Source organism: Siphateles boraxobius, unplaced genomic scaffold, assembly GCF_051911475.1.
Source record: "Siphateles boraxobius isolate OS27281-9 unplaced genomic scaffold, OSU_SipBor_1 26, whole genome shotgun sequence".
Lineage (NCBI taxonomy): Eukaryota > Metazoa > Chordata > Actinopteri > Cypriniformes > Leuciscidae > Siphateles > Siphateles boraxobius.
In genome coordinates this window covers 11,967,425-11,981,657 of record NW_027508876.1, presented here as the reverse complement: position 1 = coordinate 11,981,657, position 14,233 = coordinate 11,967,425, and the positions used below count along the sequence as shown (strand labels likewise).

General features: G+C 37.7%; 1 protein-coding gene across 1 annotated transcript; it reads right to left on the bottom strand.

Annotated features, from left to right (window-relative positions):
- Positions 1 to 5,978: 5,978 nt before the first annotated feature.
- Positions 5,979 to 9,986, bottom strand: LOC143752259 (uncharacterized). The gene is made up of 5 exons (XM_077245403.1): positions 9,750 to 9,986; positions 8,654 to 9,622; positions 8,267 to 8,425; positions 7,002 to 7,094; positions 5,979 to 6,287 (listed from the first exon to the last, which is right to left on the bottom strand). Exons 1-5 carry the CDS (start codon positions 9,984 to 9,986, stop codon positions 5,979 to 5,981), a joined length of 1,767 nt encoding a protein of 588 aa, XP_077101518.1.
- Positions 9,987 to 14,233: the final 4,247 nt, after the last annotated feature.

Here is a 14,233-nt window from a genome sequence, read left to right as displayed (position 1 = left end):
ACATTATTGATTTTCAGAATTTTTGGTCAAAGTTGTCTTTACATTTTACTAATTTGGTATTATCATCAACAACCCTAATTACAGAACAAGTACATATCTAACATCCGGGAACCGGGCTGAATAATCAAACCCTGTTTCTGTACCCCCAGCATAGCTGGACCCTAGGTTCAAAACACAATGGTTGTCAAACTAAAACTAAACCTAATTTCAATCATTATTTTACCATTAAAATATAGAATTTTTCCCATTTTGCTTAATGAAACATTCCTTATCTTTATATCACATTAATCCCCGTTAATCATACTCAATGCCTTATTTTTATTCTGAAACTCATTTTTCATACCATTTAAACAGTTAATTTGACTTCCATAAATTCTGTCAGACATTTTATTTTCATCACATATAGTTTTCTACTATATTCCTTCTCAATCTTTCCCTACATGCCAGTTCCTTCTGCATCCTCTGTTCTACATGCTAATTCTTTCTTTTCTCTACATGCCAGTTCCTTCATTATCTAACCAGTACATGATTGTTTGCTAACAATCCCCACACACATATCTCACACACCAACCTTTTTGTTTTTCACTTCCCTCTTCCATCTTTCTCTCTCACTTACAGTTCCCTCTATTTCACACAGACAGCCTTATTGCTGCTTGCTACTTCAATCCTTATCATGTAAATTTAAGTTCTCAGACATCTAATGTCATGCATCCATTTACTGGATGAAGAAGTAAAAACTTTATTTCTCCTGGCAGTTCGACTTTTTTATCTGCCTATTCACACATGTTGAATGCAGCCATAACAACCTTTTTGTTTCTCACTGCCCTGTTCAACTGATTCTCGCACTACTTTCAGTCTAGTTGTGCTCAGTGTTCCCTCCCTGGGGAAATCATGGTATTTTCTCAGTTTTTTCAATATCTAAAACATAAATTTTCCCCCATAATTTTCTCATTTGATAGAAAAACCGGTGTATCAAATTTTGCATGCTTACCTTGAGACTTCCCCGTATTGGCTGCTTCTCTGTGGATTTCTCTTCAACGCGCGTTTTCCTGATCTGTTAGGCGTCCCCAACAGACCCGATTTTTTCTTTTAACCCAAATCGGTCGGGTTGCACTATTAGTGCCCTCCTAATTAAGGTTTACCAAAAACTGTTCTGGTTCCCCCTAATTAGCCTCAGTACCTAAAAACAATTTGCTCCGTGGCGGAACAACTCATTTTCAGGTTACCTATCTGTTTGAAATCTCTTGATCTGTTACAGACCTCAATTAATCTCAGATAATTTCCTCTCGTATCTGTTTGAAACCTCTTGATCTATATATAGATCTCAATTAATCTCAGATTACGTACCACAGAAACAGCCCTCAGCCAATATGGTCGCTCACATTTCATACCCGAAACAAAATACTTTTCCCCAAAAGAAAATATTTTAGACGTCTCTTACCAGAGATATGTTGGTTGCCACGGGTTCGCTTTCTTTTGATTCCAGTGGAGCCCCTCCCGGACCCGATAGCGGTCGGCCCCTCTCTCTCAAGCTTACGAGGTAGAGCTGGAACAGCTCAGTCCAGGTGGCCAAACACCGTCCGTTCTCAGGTCCAGAAGGCACTTCAAAGGAATCCCACTCTGACACCAAAATTGTTGTGGAAAAAATTCTGTTAAACATCATCACTGCGTAAGAGACACTCAGAGTCAAATTAATAAAATGATAAGTATTTATTCTTGCAAGAATAGGTTCAGTCTAATACACAGAAGTTACGCTGTGCAAGAGAGTGACACACAACAGGAAGATATGAGACAGCCTTTATACTGTTTTCAAGGTTCCTCCTCACCCGCTGTACCTTTCACCCACTCAGATAAGGTCCTTACTGCTTAAAGACACAAACTGGTACTGAAATAAACTGGCCAAAACTGACCGTCCCTAAGGTCAGAGGTCTTGTCCCATATGTTCCTGAAAAGTCACGCACAAGCACGTACACACATATACTTTTATACATTGAATAGGTTCTTTCTCTTATGATACCTGCTTGGGATCAATGACTATTAAAATTTCCACAACAGCCCTTTTGGTCTTTTCAGCTGAAAAAAAGAGAAAAGAAAATATCATTATGTATAATATATAGGATTATTTAAAGGACAAATTACTGATTTACCTTGCAAATATTGGTTGTTCCATTATTAGGCATTAAAAGCATGGTAAGTGTTGTGGTTAATATGCATTTACAACAAATATCACTTTAAAACTACCAATACTGAGGTAAAAGCATGGACAGTTTTGTGGCTGGCTACTGTCCTTTTACCACACCTATCACAGTAAAACTAAGGTTACTGTGGCAAAAGCATGGTAAGTATTTGTTTTTACTATGCTTCTATTACAAATACCACTTTGGAACTAATTGTACTACTTTAAACCTAATATGAATATGATTAACTGATTGAAGGTGTAGGCCTATAGCACGTCACTGACAGACAGTGTTTAAACACCCTGTTTTGAATTACAAAGCAATGAAACGCAAAGCCTCCGTGGAGATGACAGATATAATGCAGTGACTGAACATGAGTTAATCTGATTCATATCGACCATCAGAAAAGACATTATATCAAACATCATTAGGACAGTGTATTTTCGACTACTTACCTGTACTTACCAACATCTGGCACACGTGAACTGATGCCAAATATCGCGATGTGTTCGGAAGGAGACTTCTTCAGCTCGATTTCCTACTGATAAAATTCGCGTAGTCTTTTATACTTTTTTTTTTTAAATCAATAAACAGCAAAGCAATCCAGCTTCCCTGGCAAGACCCAAACAATAACATTAAAATAAATACATATATAAACCATGATAAGATCTCGTGAATAAATGTCGATTAAACAGCTTAACTGGCAGAAATAATCGTGCGTTACATTAGTTTAAAAAAAACTTTAAAAAAATGCCGATATCACGAAAATAACGAAATAAACGTGTCCGTATCACGAACCAATAGATTAAATGACGTGACCATATCACGAACTTCCGTGAGACTGGGCTGTGTGGCACCTCAAAAGCGTTGAAATAATTCCTAATTTATATTAAAATGACTGTATAGGCCTACTGAGAAGTCTGGACATTACTGATATTGTCGTTTTATAACCTTTATTTAACCATCTGGAACGGAGATAAAAGTATACCACTTAGCGCCTCTTGTAGACTTTTCACCCGAAAAGTGCAGGGAAACGTACCTGGAGGTACGTATTTCAGGTTTCGCAAAAATTTAGGCAGAGTAACGCGAATCAGTGGCCTATTTGAACGAGTCGTCTGAATTAATGAATGAACCCACTCGTTAAGACGGTGGCTTGGCACCACCTACTGGCTGTTTTAGTTTCATAATTAAACGTATAATTTCATCGATCATTTCATATTTCAATATTCAAAATGTTATATTAAAAAATGAATCTCATAAAATTATTTATGCAATTGTAATTGCAGTGTAAATGCATCCATGGCTCCTCTGCATAAACAGTCTGTGTAAATAATATCTAATGCCATTCAGAGTCAGCGTCTGCACGTCACAGTTGCAGTGCGAAGATGGATTTTGTTGAAACTGATCTTATTTTACTGGTAACAGTTTATAGTAGTGCCTTATTAATTGCATTGATCAGTTAAACTTAAGAACTTACACACTGTAAAAAATTTAAAGTTGTCTCAACTAATTATTTAGTAACTAGTTCCACAGAATTTTTACGTTCACTCAATTTCTCTCTTCAAAGTGTTGCTTCAATTATTATTTATTAGTTGGCCAAAACTTGACTCCAAATTAAAAAAGTATGTTTGCTCAACTAGTTTTATAGTTCATTCAACTAAAATGTTTTAATTGGTCCAAACTTGACTCCAACTTAAAAAAGTATGTTTGCTCAACTAGTTTTATAGTTCATTCAACTAAAATTTTTTATTCTGGATTTATTATTTGGTAAAAAATTGTTATATAGTTATATATGTCTTATACAGAGGTTAACAAAAGTATTTACTGGTGTGTATTAAATCACATAAAAACACAAATGAAAACACGTTTGTCTTTATTTCACAACAATCTGCACAAACTTAACATACAGGCTAAAGTGCTCAGTTGATAAACATTAAATTCAATTGCCAATTCCATTTCAAACATTTATGGAACTAAAAAACATTTACTAATCTGTCCCTAAACTGAGCACAATAAAGCACATTTTAAATTGTAGTAAAAACTACAAACTCTGCAAGTAATTAATACATAAAAGAATTAGTGCTGTCAAGTTGATTAATCACATCTAACATAAAAGTTTGTGTTTATATGTGTGTGTATATATATATATATATATATATATATTATGTGTGCACGTGTAGGTATATGTAAGGACGTCTGCCTTTACAAGCAAATGAACTTTAATGACCCCATTATTAATCTGTAGGGTTTAATATGGAGTTGACCCACCTCTATAACATTGCCTCTATAACATTTTTTGGCCATTCTTTTAGAAGCGCGTTTGTGAGGTGTTACACTGATGTTACACCTGGATAACGGTTTCTGCTCTAATTCATCCCAAAGGTGTTCTATCTGGTTGAGGTCAGGACTCTGTGCAGGCCAGTCAAGTTCCTCCAAACTAAACTCTTCATCCATGTCTTTATGGACCTGCTTTGTGCACTGGTGCGCAGTCATGTTGGAACAGGAAGGGGCCATCCCCAAACTGTTACCACTAAGTTGGGAGCATCAAATTGTTCAAAATGTCTTGGTATGCTGAAGCCTTAAGAGTTCCTTTCACTGGAACTTAAGGGGGCGAGCCCAACACCTGAAAAACAACCCCACACTGTAACCCCCCCTCCCCCAAACTTTACACTTGACACAATGCAGTCAGGCAAGTACTGTTCTCCTGGCAACCACCAAACCCAGACTAGTCCATCGGATTGCCAGACAGAGAAGCGTGATTCGTCACTCCAGAGAACACGTCTCCAGTGCTCTAGAGTTCAATGGCGGCGTGCTTTACCCCACTGCATCCCACGCTTTGCATTGCACTTGGTGATGTAAGGCCTGGACACAGCTGCCCGGCCATGGAAACCCATTCCATGAAGCTCTCTATACACTGTTCTTGAGCTAATCTGAAGGCCACATAAAGTTTGGAGGTCTGTAGCTATTGACTCTGCTGAAAGTTGGCGACTTCTGCGCACCCACAAGGCTGACCCCACTCTGATTTTATGTCGCCTACCACTTCGTGGCTGAGTTGCTATTGTTCCCAATTTCTTCCACTTTGTTATAATACCACTAACAGTTGACCGTGGAATATTTAGTAGTGAGAAAATTTCACTTTTTGAATTAGAGCAGAAACCGTTATCCAGGTGTAACATCAGTGTAACACCTCACAAACGCGCTTCTAAAAGAATGGCCAAAAAATTTTATAGAGGCAAAGGGTGGGTCAACTCCATATTAAACCCTACAGATTAATAATGGGGTCATTAAAGTTCATTTGCTTGTAAAGGCAGACGTCCTTACATATACCTGCATGTGCACACATAATATATATATACACATATAAACACAAACTTTTATGTTAGATGGGATAATCGTGATTAAAAGATTTGACCACTAAAAAGTATTAAAAAAAACTGACTGGTAACAAAATGGTGTCAGAGATATTTCATAAGTATAAAAAGTATTAAAACACAACAACTGAATATTTGGCATCATAACACTAAGAGTGGTGCAGGGATGATTAAGTACAATGTAAACTACACACACATACACCCCAAACGTTTTTATAATTGTCTTATCATTGTAGAATAAATTATATAAGTATCATCAACTTGTTTACCACAAACCTCATTTCACTAACAACTTTAAAAAGCCCTTTATAAAAAAAATAAAAGCTTAGGAATATTTTGAGGGAACCAGTGGCGAATTAGTTTTTGGGGTTTTGACATCCCTGCACCACCTCTGACCTCTAAACAAGATCATCTTTTTTCTTTTCTTTTTTTACACCTGCAAAAGTTTGGTTCTCAGTGACTGAATTCGAGCGGAACACTTCTCACTGTCGAGACCCATAAATACCTTTTGCACTGCTTCAAAAAGGTACTTCCACTGATTGGGATAATCAATATATAGAGTGTAAAGCAGTCCGAAGAGCACTCCAAAGGCAGTTGGTACATCTGAAACGTTTAGAAGAACTTCTTCCTCCACCACTACAGCGACATCCACCACTGAATCCAGGCCTCCAGCATCGATGGTCTCCTTGAGACAGTCAATTTGCATCCCTCTGGTCTGCCTTTTGACATCATCTCCTCTCTGGTTTGAACCACATAAGATAAATGGGAGGGAAAAAGATAATTGTTATAAGAGATAATAAAAACAACTGTTCATCAAAACTACTTGAAACTTAATTTTCAACGAATTTTCAACAGCTGTAAAATTTGACAAGCCAAACATGTCAGTCTCTAATAACGTCAATTATTTAATTCATGAAAAAAACATTCCGTAAAACAAGTATTTTATAAAGCAAATTCTTTGTGCATAAAACAAATGTACCACTTTATTAATCTCCAATGCGCGTTCACACAAAGTCTGCTCAACATACATGCATTGTGGTGCTTTCGTCAACGGTGTTGGGAGATTAGTCACAGATTACTTTAATGTATTTACTACCTTTCGGGACCTTGAAAGTGCTAGTTGCATTATGCTGTCAATGGAGGGACAAAAAGCTCTCAGACTTCATTAAGTAGATCAAGAACACATTTCATTTGTATTCCAAAGATGAACAAAAGTCTTACAGGTTTTGAACAGCATGAGGGTGAGTAAATGACAGAATTGATAATTTTTGGCTGAAATAACCCTCTTAAGTGACAGCAGCCTAATAAACATGCTTGAGTCCGTGTGATTAATGTTAATGAAAGAAGACAAAGAAAACCATTCACTGCTCGACTTAACTTTTTTAGCTTTAGTAATGAGTAATCTATTTAATTTATCTCTCAAGTAGCAGTATTGTTTTGAATTTTTACTTACCTGAATCGTCTTTACTAATGTTATATTTTCTCTGAGATAAAACTGAAGACCTCTGAGTGCTGCTGACCTTCGGTGCATTGGTATGTCTGTGGTCTGCATTCAAAAAACATAGGTTAAATTTTTACAAATTCATTCATTTCACAACAGCAACTAGAATGTAGAGTGGCCAGGAGGCAATAGAGACATCTTATAACTCACAATAATGTGACATTATGACATAACCAACAATTAATTAAAGTGGTCATATGATGCGTTTTCATGTTTTTCTTTTTCTTTAGTGTGTTATGTAGCTGTTTGTGCATAAGATCTGCAAAGTTACAAAGCTCAAAGTCTCCAACAAAAATATGTATTCTATCTAAAAGAGAAGGCAGAATCAGACCTAGCTAAAACACCTCGATCAACTCCTCCCTCACACCAAGCTACGTCACACGGTGAAAATATTTGCATAATGCCGCACAAATGCATACCCAAAGAAAGAAGGCGTGGCTTCAGTTGTCAGTAGTGTTGTTGCCGCCATGTTGTGGAGACGCTGTGTGTTTCTATGCGAAAGCAAAATCACTTTATTTGGCCTTCCGAAAGTGGACCCAATTAGGAATCAGAGGTTAAGATTTATTTACAACACTGTTCCAGAACAGTACAATCCAAATGTTTGTGTGTGTGCAGCGCATTTTACGGAAGACGGTTTCCTGATGTCAACCTGGGAGAGCACAAGACCGGCTGTGCACAAAGGCTATTTCTAAAAAAAGGGGTAATTCCAACTTTGCAAGGGCAGTCTGGTGCTTCTGAATCAGAGACTGCAAGTATGTTTTTACTATTTGTTAAAGTGTTTGCTATTGACAGTTCAAATGTGGATTTTTGTGCAGTGTAGAGTAATGCATACTGTTTGTCTGTCTTACGATCAAAAGTATGTTTACAGACATAGTATCCTCTGTTCTCCGCTTATAATTGGTTGCTCATGTAGAGCTGAAGCAGCATGCGTGCCCTGTGCTTTCAAACTGGCGGTGTTTGTCACGTTCAGCTGAACCGCAGCTTGGTGTAAAGTTTCTACTTTGATGTCATAAAACGATTGGTCTGTGCAGCGACAGTTCAAGTCGAACAAGCCAAAGAAATTGATGCGGTTTAGAAAGACGGGCATGGATATAATTTATCATGATAATTATCGATATTAACTGATAATAAAAAATTCTATTGTGATATTTTTTAGTGATATTGCACAGCCTTACACACAAATACTTTAGTAAATCCAAGCCAGAGTGATAATTTACCTGCTCATCTAGGCTTGTTAGCACAGCTTTCAACTCATCTTCGTTATCGCCTCTTCTGGAACGATACATTGCGATCAAACCTTTGGCATTGACTTCCAGGGATTTGTGGAAAGTTAAGTTCAGCTCAACACCAGTGATTCTTTTAAATTCTGCATAGACCTGAAAAACAAAATTTTATAACACAAGTAAACATTAAGGACAATGTGCAGATTTGTAGTTCTATGTTTTGATACAACTTGACTTCACAACATTTTACATCGGACCATTCATATATGCCTAAACAAAGAACCAAGTTTTTTTTTTACCACTTTCTAAAACAAATGCTCCAAATGAGCCAAGTGTGAAAATGCCCTTAAAATAGGTTAACTTTATACTTGATAAACTTACTTGTTGTTCCAAGAAAAGTGCTGGCCATCTTAGTCTGATCGTAGTAACAGGTGGTTGATCAGAAATCACCTCTCGTCTTCTTAGGGAAAAGGTCAGGTCCATTTTGTCATCGACTTGGGTTAGATTTACATTCTTCTTCCTGAGTTCTTCTTCAAGCCACATTCTCTCCCCCTCCAGTGCCGCTTCATCAAGTCCAGTCGGGAAATCAGGAAGAAAGTTAATTTCTGCCCTTTTGGGTTTTTTGAGTGTTCCACCTTGTTTACCTCTTTGTCTTTTGTTGATCTGTACTCCACTACAGCCTGTAGAGCGTAGTTTTTGTCGATAATTGGCCATTTTGAACTTTAAACTCACTTTCCATCCCTGCCATCCGGTACCAGGCCCTGGTTCACTTAAGCATGGATGCTTCATGACTAAAGCTTTAGCAACTTTCTCGTACTCATTATCAGCAGGGTATGCTGAAAAGGTATACATGGACTCTGCCAACTTTTCCAGGATGTCAATTTTCATTTCGCGAGTTACTTTTAGAGGTTTTTTACTTTTTTCATATTCATCATTTCCTTTTCTTAGCCTTAGTTCAAGCTCATAGGAAAAGGTTGGTATAATAAAGTTGGCTGGCCATGGACCTGAACGTCGACACTGGCTGAAGGAGGCTGTGGACTCAGAAGACATGCCTGCAGTGTCCAAGGTGAAATCAGATGTAGTTTCATCTTGAACTGACGTTAACTCAATCTCCCAAAACACTTTAAGAGTGACTTTGTCATCAGGCAGGTAACTAATGTCGTTCAGATTACAGAGTTGATTGTCAAATGCAGGGTCTTCAAATTGAAGTGTGATGCCACGTGTAATTTCAAGTTTTTGACAGATGATACCCTTCAGCTCTTCTAGTGATGATGGCTTTCCAGGAAGGTCAAGCCTCTGAATGTTGTCTGGGCCCAGTATAACACGAAGCAACATGGTTCTAATGGATATCTGTACAGAAATATAAGAGACAGTAACAGAAATAAATCAATCAGATCATCATATAGTTATATAAAATATTAGTGTGTGTGGGTGTACACATTACTTACTAGCAATGAATATACCTCTTGAGACACACCAGATGCTTTCCTCCAACTTTGTACACTGTAAGAGGGTAGAAATCATTCAGTTCTTTGAGAAGCTTTACGTGTAGTTCTCCAAAGGCACTTCCAACAACTTCATAAGCACGGAGATGCTCAATGTACCATGAAGCCAGGCTTTTCAGGATCAATGAAACCTCACCGTCAGTGATCAACATATTCTGGATGATTCTGAACTCTGGTAATCCTGAACATGAACCAACAGAGACAGCCATACCCTTTGTGTAAGTTGTTCCATGAACAGCGACTGTTGTAGCAAAAGAAAGAGTGTTCCGACACCCAAGCTTTGTTTCAATGGCAGTCTTCAGGTTTGGTTCTAGTGAAGCTGCTCTGATGGTTTTGACCTTGCTGACTTGTAGCACTGGTTTAAAAAAACTAGAGGACTCTAGGACATATGCCTGCATCAGTTGATGTCGATTTGCTAAAGTTTTCAGGATGTTTTTGGTATTCTTGCTGTCACGAACAATCCTTTTGAAAAAGCTATGCTTTGATTCAAATCTCATAGTCCACAGGTCAAGCAAGGGCCCAAAGCAGCGGATAAGATGAGTGTAATGTTCAACAAAGTGATGCTTGGGTTTAAGCTTTTCGTTAGCAAAAACCTCTTTGAACAACTGCCTATGATCAGAAATTTTTTAGTCCAAATAGCACAGTGTGTCTTCTGAAAAAGTTAGGGACGTTACAAGCTCAACTATGTCCTTAAGGTCCATTAAAACTTGCCATGCCTTTTGTTCTTCAGGTACTAGGCTACCTATCATAAATGGAAGAAGTCTCAACAACGTCCAATTCTCATGGCCGTTACCACCAATACTTTTCTTTTTGTCAGATGCAAATGTTTTTGGAATTTTTTGTGGCTTATTTACCTTATCAGTATGGTCATATGGAAATAACTCAATGATGTTGTTAAGCTGGTCCAATGTGAGAATCTTTTCAGAAATCAGCTTCCGCAAACAGAGAGCAATTTCAAAAGGGACAATCCCTTCAAAAAAATCATGGAGTAAATCCGGAGGGAATCCAGTTAATGGATGAAAATAAGACAGGTGCTCTCGCAAAACACAGCCTCGCTTCACACCATTAACATCGGCCAATTTTTCATTAGATTTTAGCTGCTCCAAATTGGAATCATGCAATTCTGGTGTCCTTAACTGAAAGTTTCCTTCTTGTACTTCAGTCGTTTGAATCTCACTCTTGGAGGCTAGACAAAACCGACAGAATTTGGCCATGTCCACACGGGAGTTTTTCCTACAGCGTTTTTAAAAAAAATCCCGTCCACACATGCTCGGTCTCCGTCTACATGAAAACGTAAAAACACGCAATCAAGCGCGGTCAAGAGCATGCCACGCCAGCAGGCGGTGATATAAACCTTAACCCTAAAGCCACGTTGGCCAATCAGAAGCGCAAATCTGATGTCAAACACAGCTGATAACGGCGCACACTCTGACGTCGCAAGGCAAAAACCCCGGTTTCACTGTCTACACGACAACACTGTAACCGGCGTTTCTGAAAATCCTCACCCTGGCAGGGGTTTTCAAAAATGTTCGGTTTCAGTGCGTTTTCGTGTGGACGAACGGCCGAACCGCGTAAAAAAAGTCACGGTTATAAAAATACCCGTGTCCGTGTGGACAGGGCCTTTATCCACCAGAAAGTTTTCATAAAACCCTGCCAGACCATGGGCACCAAGATTATCAGCTGAAACGACAAAAATGTTTCCTTTGATTTTTTCACCCAGCTGCTCTACAAAAATGCCTTCTCTTTCAAGAATCTTTAAATCATTGAGTAGAGGACCAAAGAATCTCTCATAACCAAATTCTTTGACATTGTCACTTCTTCCCAAAAGGGCCAACTGAATGGAATCAAGGCTTGACCGAAAATGTCGTGGCCAATTGAGTATAACCCAGTAAACAGCTGTTATCTTGTTTTTTTTACGCGACGTCCCCAGTGGGTTGGCAGTTTCAAAATCATCAATGTACAAGCCTAGGCTCAAATGTAAATATTCATTTTGAAAAAGTTTGTTTCCTTTATAATAGTGTCCATCTCTGAATGAAGTATATAATCCAGTTGTTTCCGTTGAAGAATTGAAAGTGTTTTCAAAAACTTCGGATCGGCTCAATAAAGTCTTTAAAAGCTTTAGAATAGGAACATAGACAAATGACTTTTTGTGTGGTCTTTCAAAAACATATTCCACGGGTTCAACTACAGTAAAGTTGTTTTTGAAATATGCTAATCGTTTGTGGTGTGTTGCCAGTGACCCTTTTCCACTATTGACAAGTAAAGGGTTAGATTTATGTATGAATTCAGATATTTCTGAAATTACAGTTTCATTAACAGTACAATTGTTTCTTTTCAAAATGTCCTTAATAACACTAGCTGTATGCAAGCTTGAAAAAGACAGTAAATCGTTAAGATTTTCAATTATTACCTGAATCGCATTAGTGGATAAATGAAGAACTGTTTGCATACACAGTAATAGTGCTGCAACTTTGTGCTCTAATGAAGTATTCAAATCTAAAGTATCATTCTTGCTAGTGCTGTTCACAAGTGGAGCATTAGTTTCCTCAATATCCTCACTCCCCTCCTCAATTAAAAATTGTTCGCAATTCGTTAAAACAGATCCTTTTAAATCCTGTGGAGTTTGTCTACTATGTTTGCGATTTCTGTGCGTTTTAAAAGTTGATAATATATTTGTTTCAAATGTACAGTTTGCAAAAGGGCATGTTACAGTTTCATGTTGCTTTAGATGGCTTGCAAGATGGCTAAAATATGTTTTTTTCCTCACAAATGTCACTGAATTCACAAACTGAACAACTGAATGTAGAAAACTTTCTTGCTTTTTTTTCGGAGTGAAATCTTGCCAGATGAGTCTTTAACGCACCTTTGGTTTTGAACGTACACACACAATGTATGTAAATGCAGTGGAGTGTTCTGGTCACATGCCAGTGTTTCAGTAGATAGTGCTGTAGGAGTATTGACTGGCTTTCGTCTGAAAACTTGCAATGACGACAGAGCATCACTTTGGCCACAACCTGATGGGAGAAATAAAAGTACAAATGATCACAAAAAATATAATAAAAAGATGCTTATTAAATAATTTAACATAACTACATTAGTTAGACCTATTTTAATAAATTTGAGATGAAACAGGAGTTGCAACCAATTTTACGGCATATTGCAATGTATTTATAATTGAAACATATTTTGGCTATACAATACAAAGCGTTTAAAAAATTGAAAAACTCTAATCCAAGATTATGTGATCACTAATATAAATCACTTACCAGTGCACGAATTTGAGTACACAAAATAATAGTATGAGCTGATTCACGACCTAGGAAGCTTATCGAGACACCCACAACGGCCTTATGAAATGCCGTCCTCAAGAGGTCAAAACGCTGTTTCAAAATAAGCGCCATTTTATCCAACATTATATATTCAGGTTTATGTCGGTTATGTCAGGTTTTGCACGGGACAATTGCAAAAGTTTTCACAATCTTAAAGTAATTAATCACGCTTAAGTTACCCTAAAATAGCGCATTAATGTGTTTAACATAAGTTTCATAGATTTCAGTAACTCGCATCCACAAAAGTAACTCAGGCCTAACGTTACGATTGGGCTATAACTTAATGATGAAAGACCGCGTTCTCTTCATATCAACTCTTCACGTTACGGAAACACAAAAAATATCATAAAACATCCCTAAATTAAAGCTATTACACACTATAGTAGTAAATTTTACATGTTTTATTAATCAAACGAGGTAATATACCACGTTCCCCTAGCTAAACGTAAGTTGCGTTAACGTTATAATGGCGGTGTTCCGGAAAATTGAGTTCCCCTGTTTCCCCTTCAGCGCGCATGCGCAACAGCAAGACGAAAATCATGATCTCACGTCATTATTCCGCGCAAGCTCCTTGTGCATCGCGGTGTTTTTACTTATTCTCCATCACAGTAATGTACATTTTACGCTGTTTGTTTGCTAATTCGCAATTACATGCAGGTTTTAAAGCATAGAATGTATATTTTCAGATGTTTATGGCATAATCAGATGTAGATAACGTTACATCGTACTTGCTAATTCTAGTTATACGTTCTTTTTTATTATTATTATTTTTATTACTGTGTGTCGTTTTGCTGAAGACATAAATAAACTATATTGCACTGCACAAATAAGTAATCTGTGTTGTTATTGTATTGATCAGTCTCTTACACTGAGCACACAGGGGGAACCGTTTTACCCGCTGGCCCAGAAAAAGTGGTTCCCCCCCCCGCAATATTACATTTTCAGTATTCATAACACACTGCAGTGATGCTGGTGATGTATTTAAGTGTCATCTTCATGTGTAAACACTGTCATCCATCCATCAGTCTCTTACACTGAGCACACAGGGGGAACCGTTTTACCCGCTGGCCCAGAAAAAGTGGTTCCCCCCCCGCAAAATTACATTTTCAGTATTCATAACACACTGC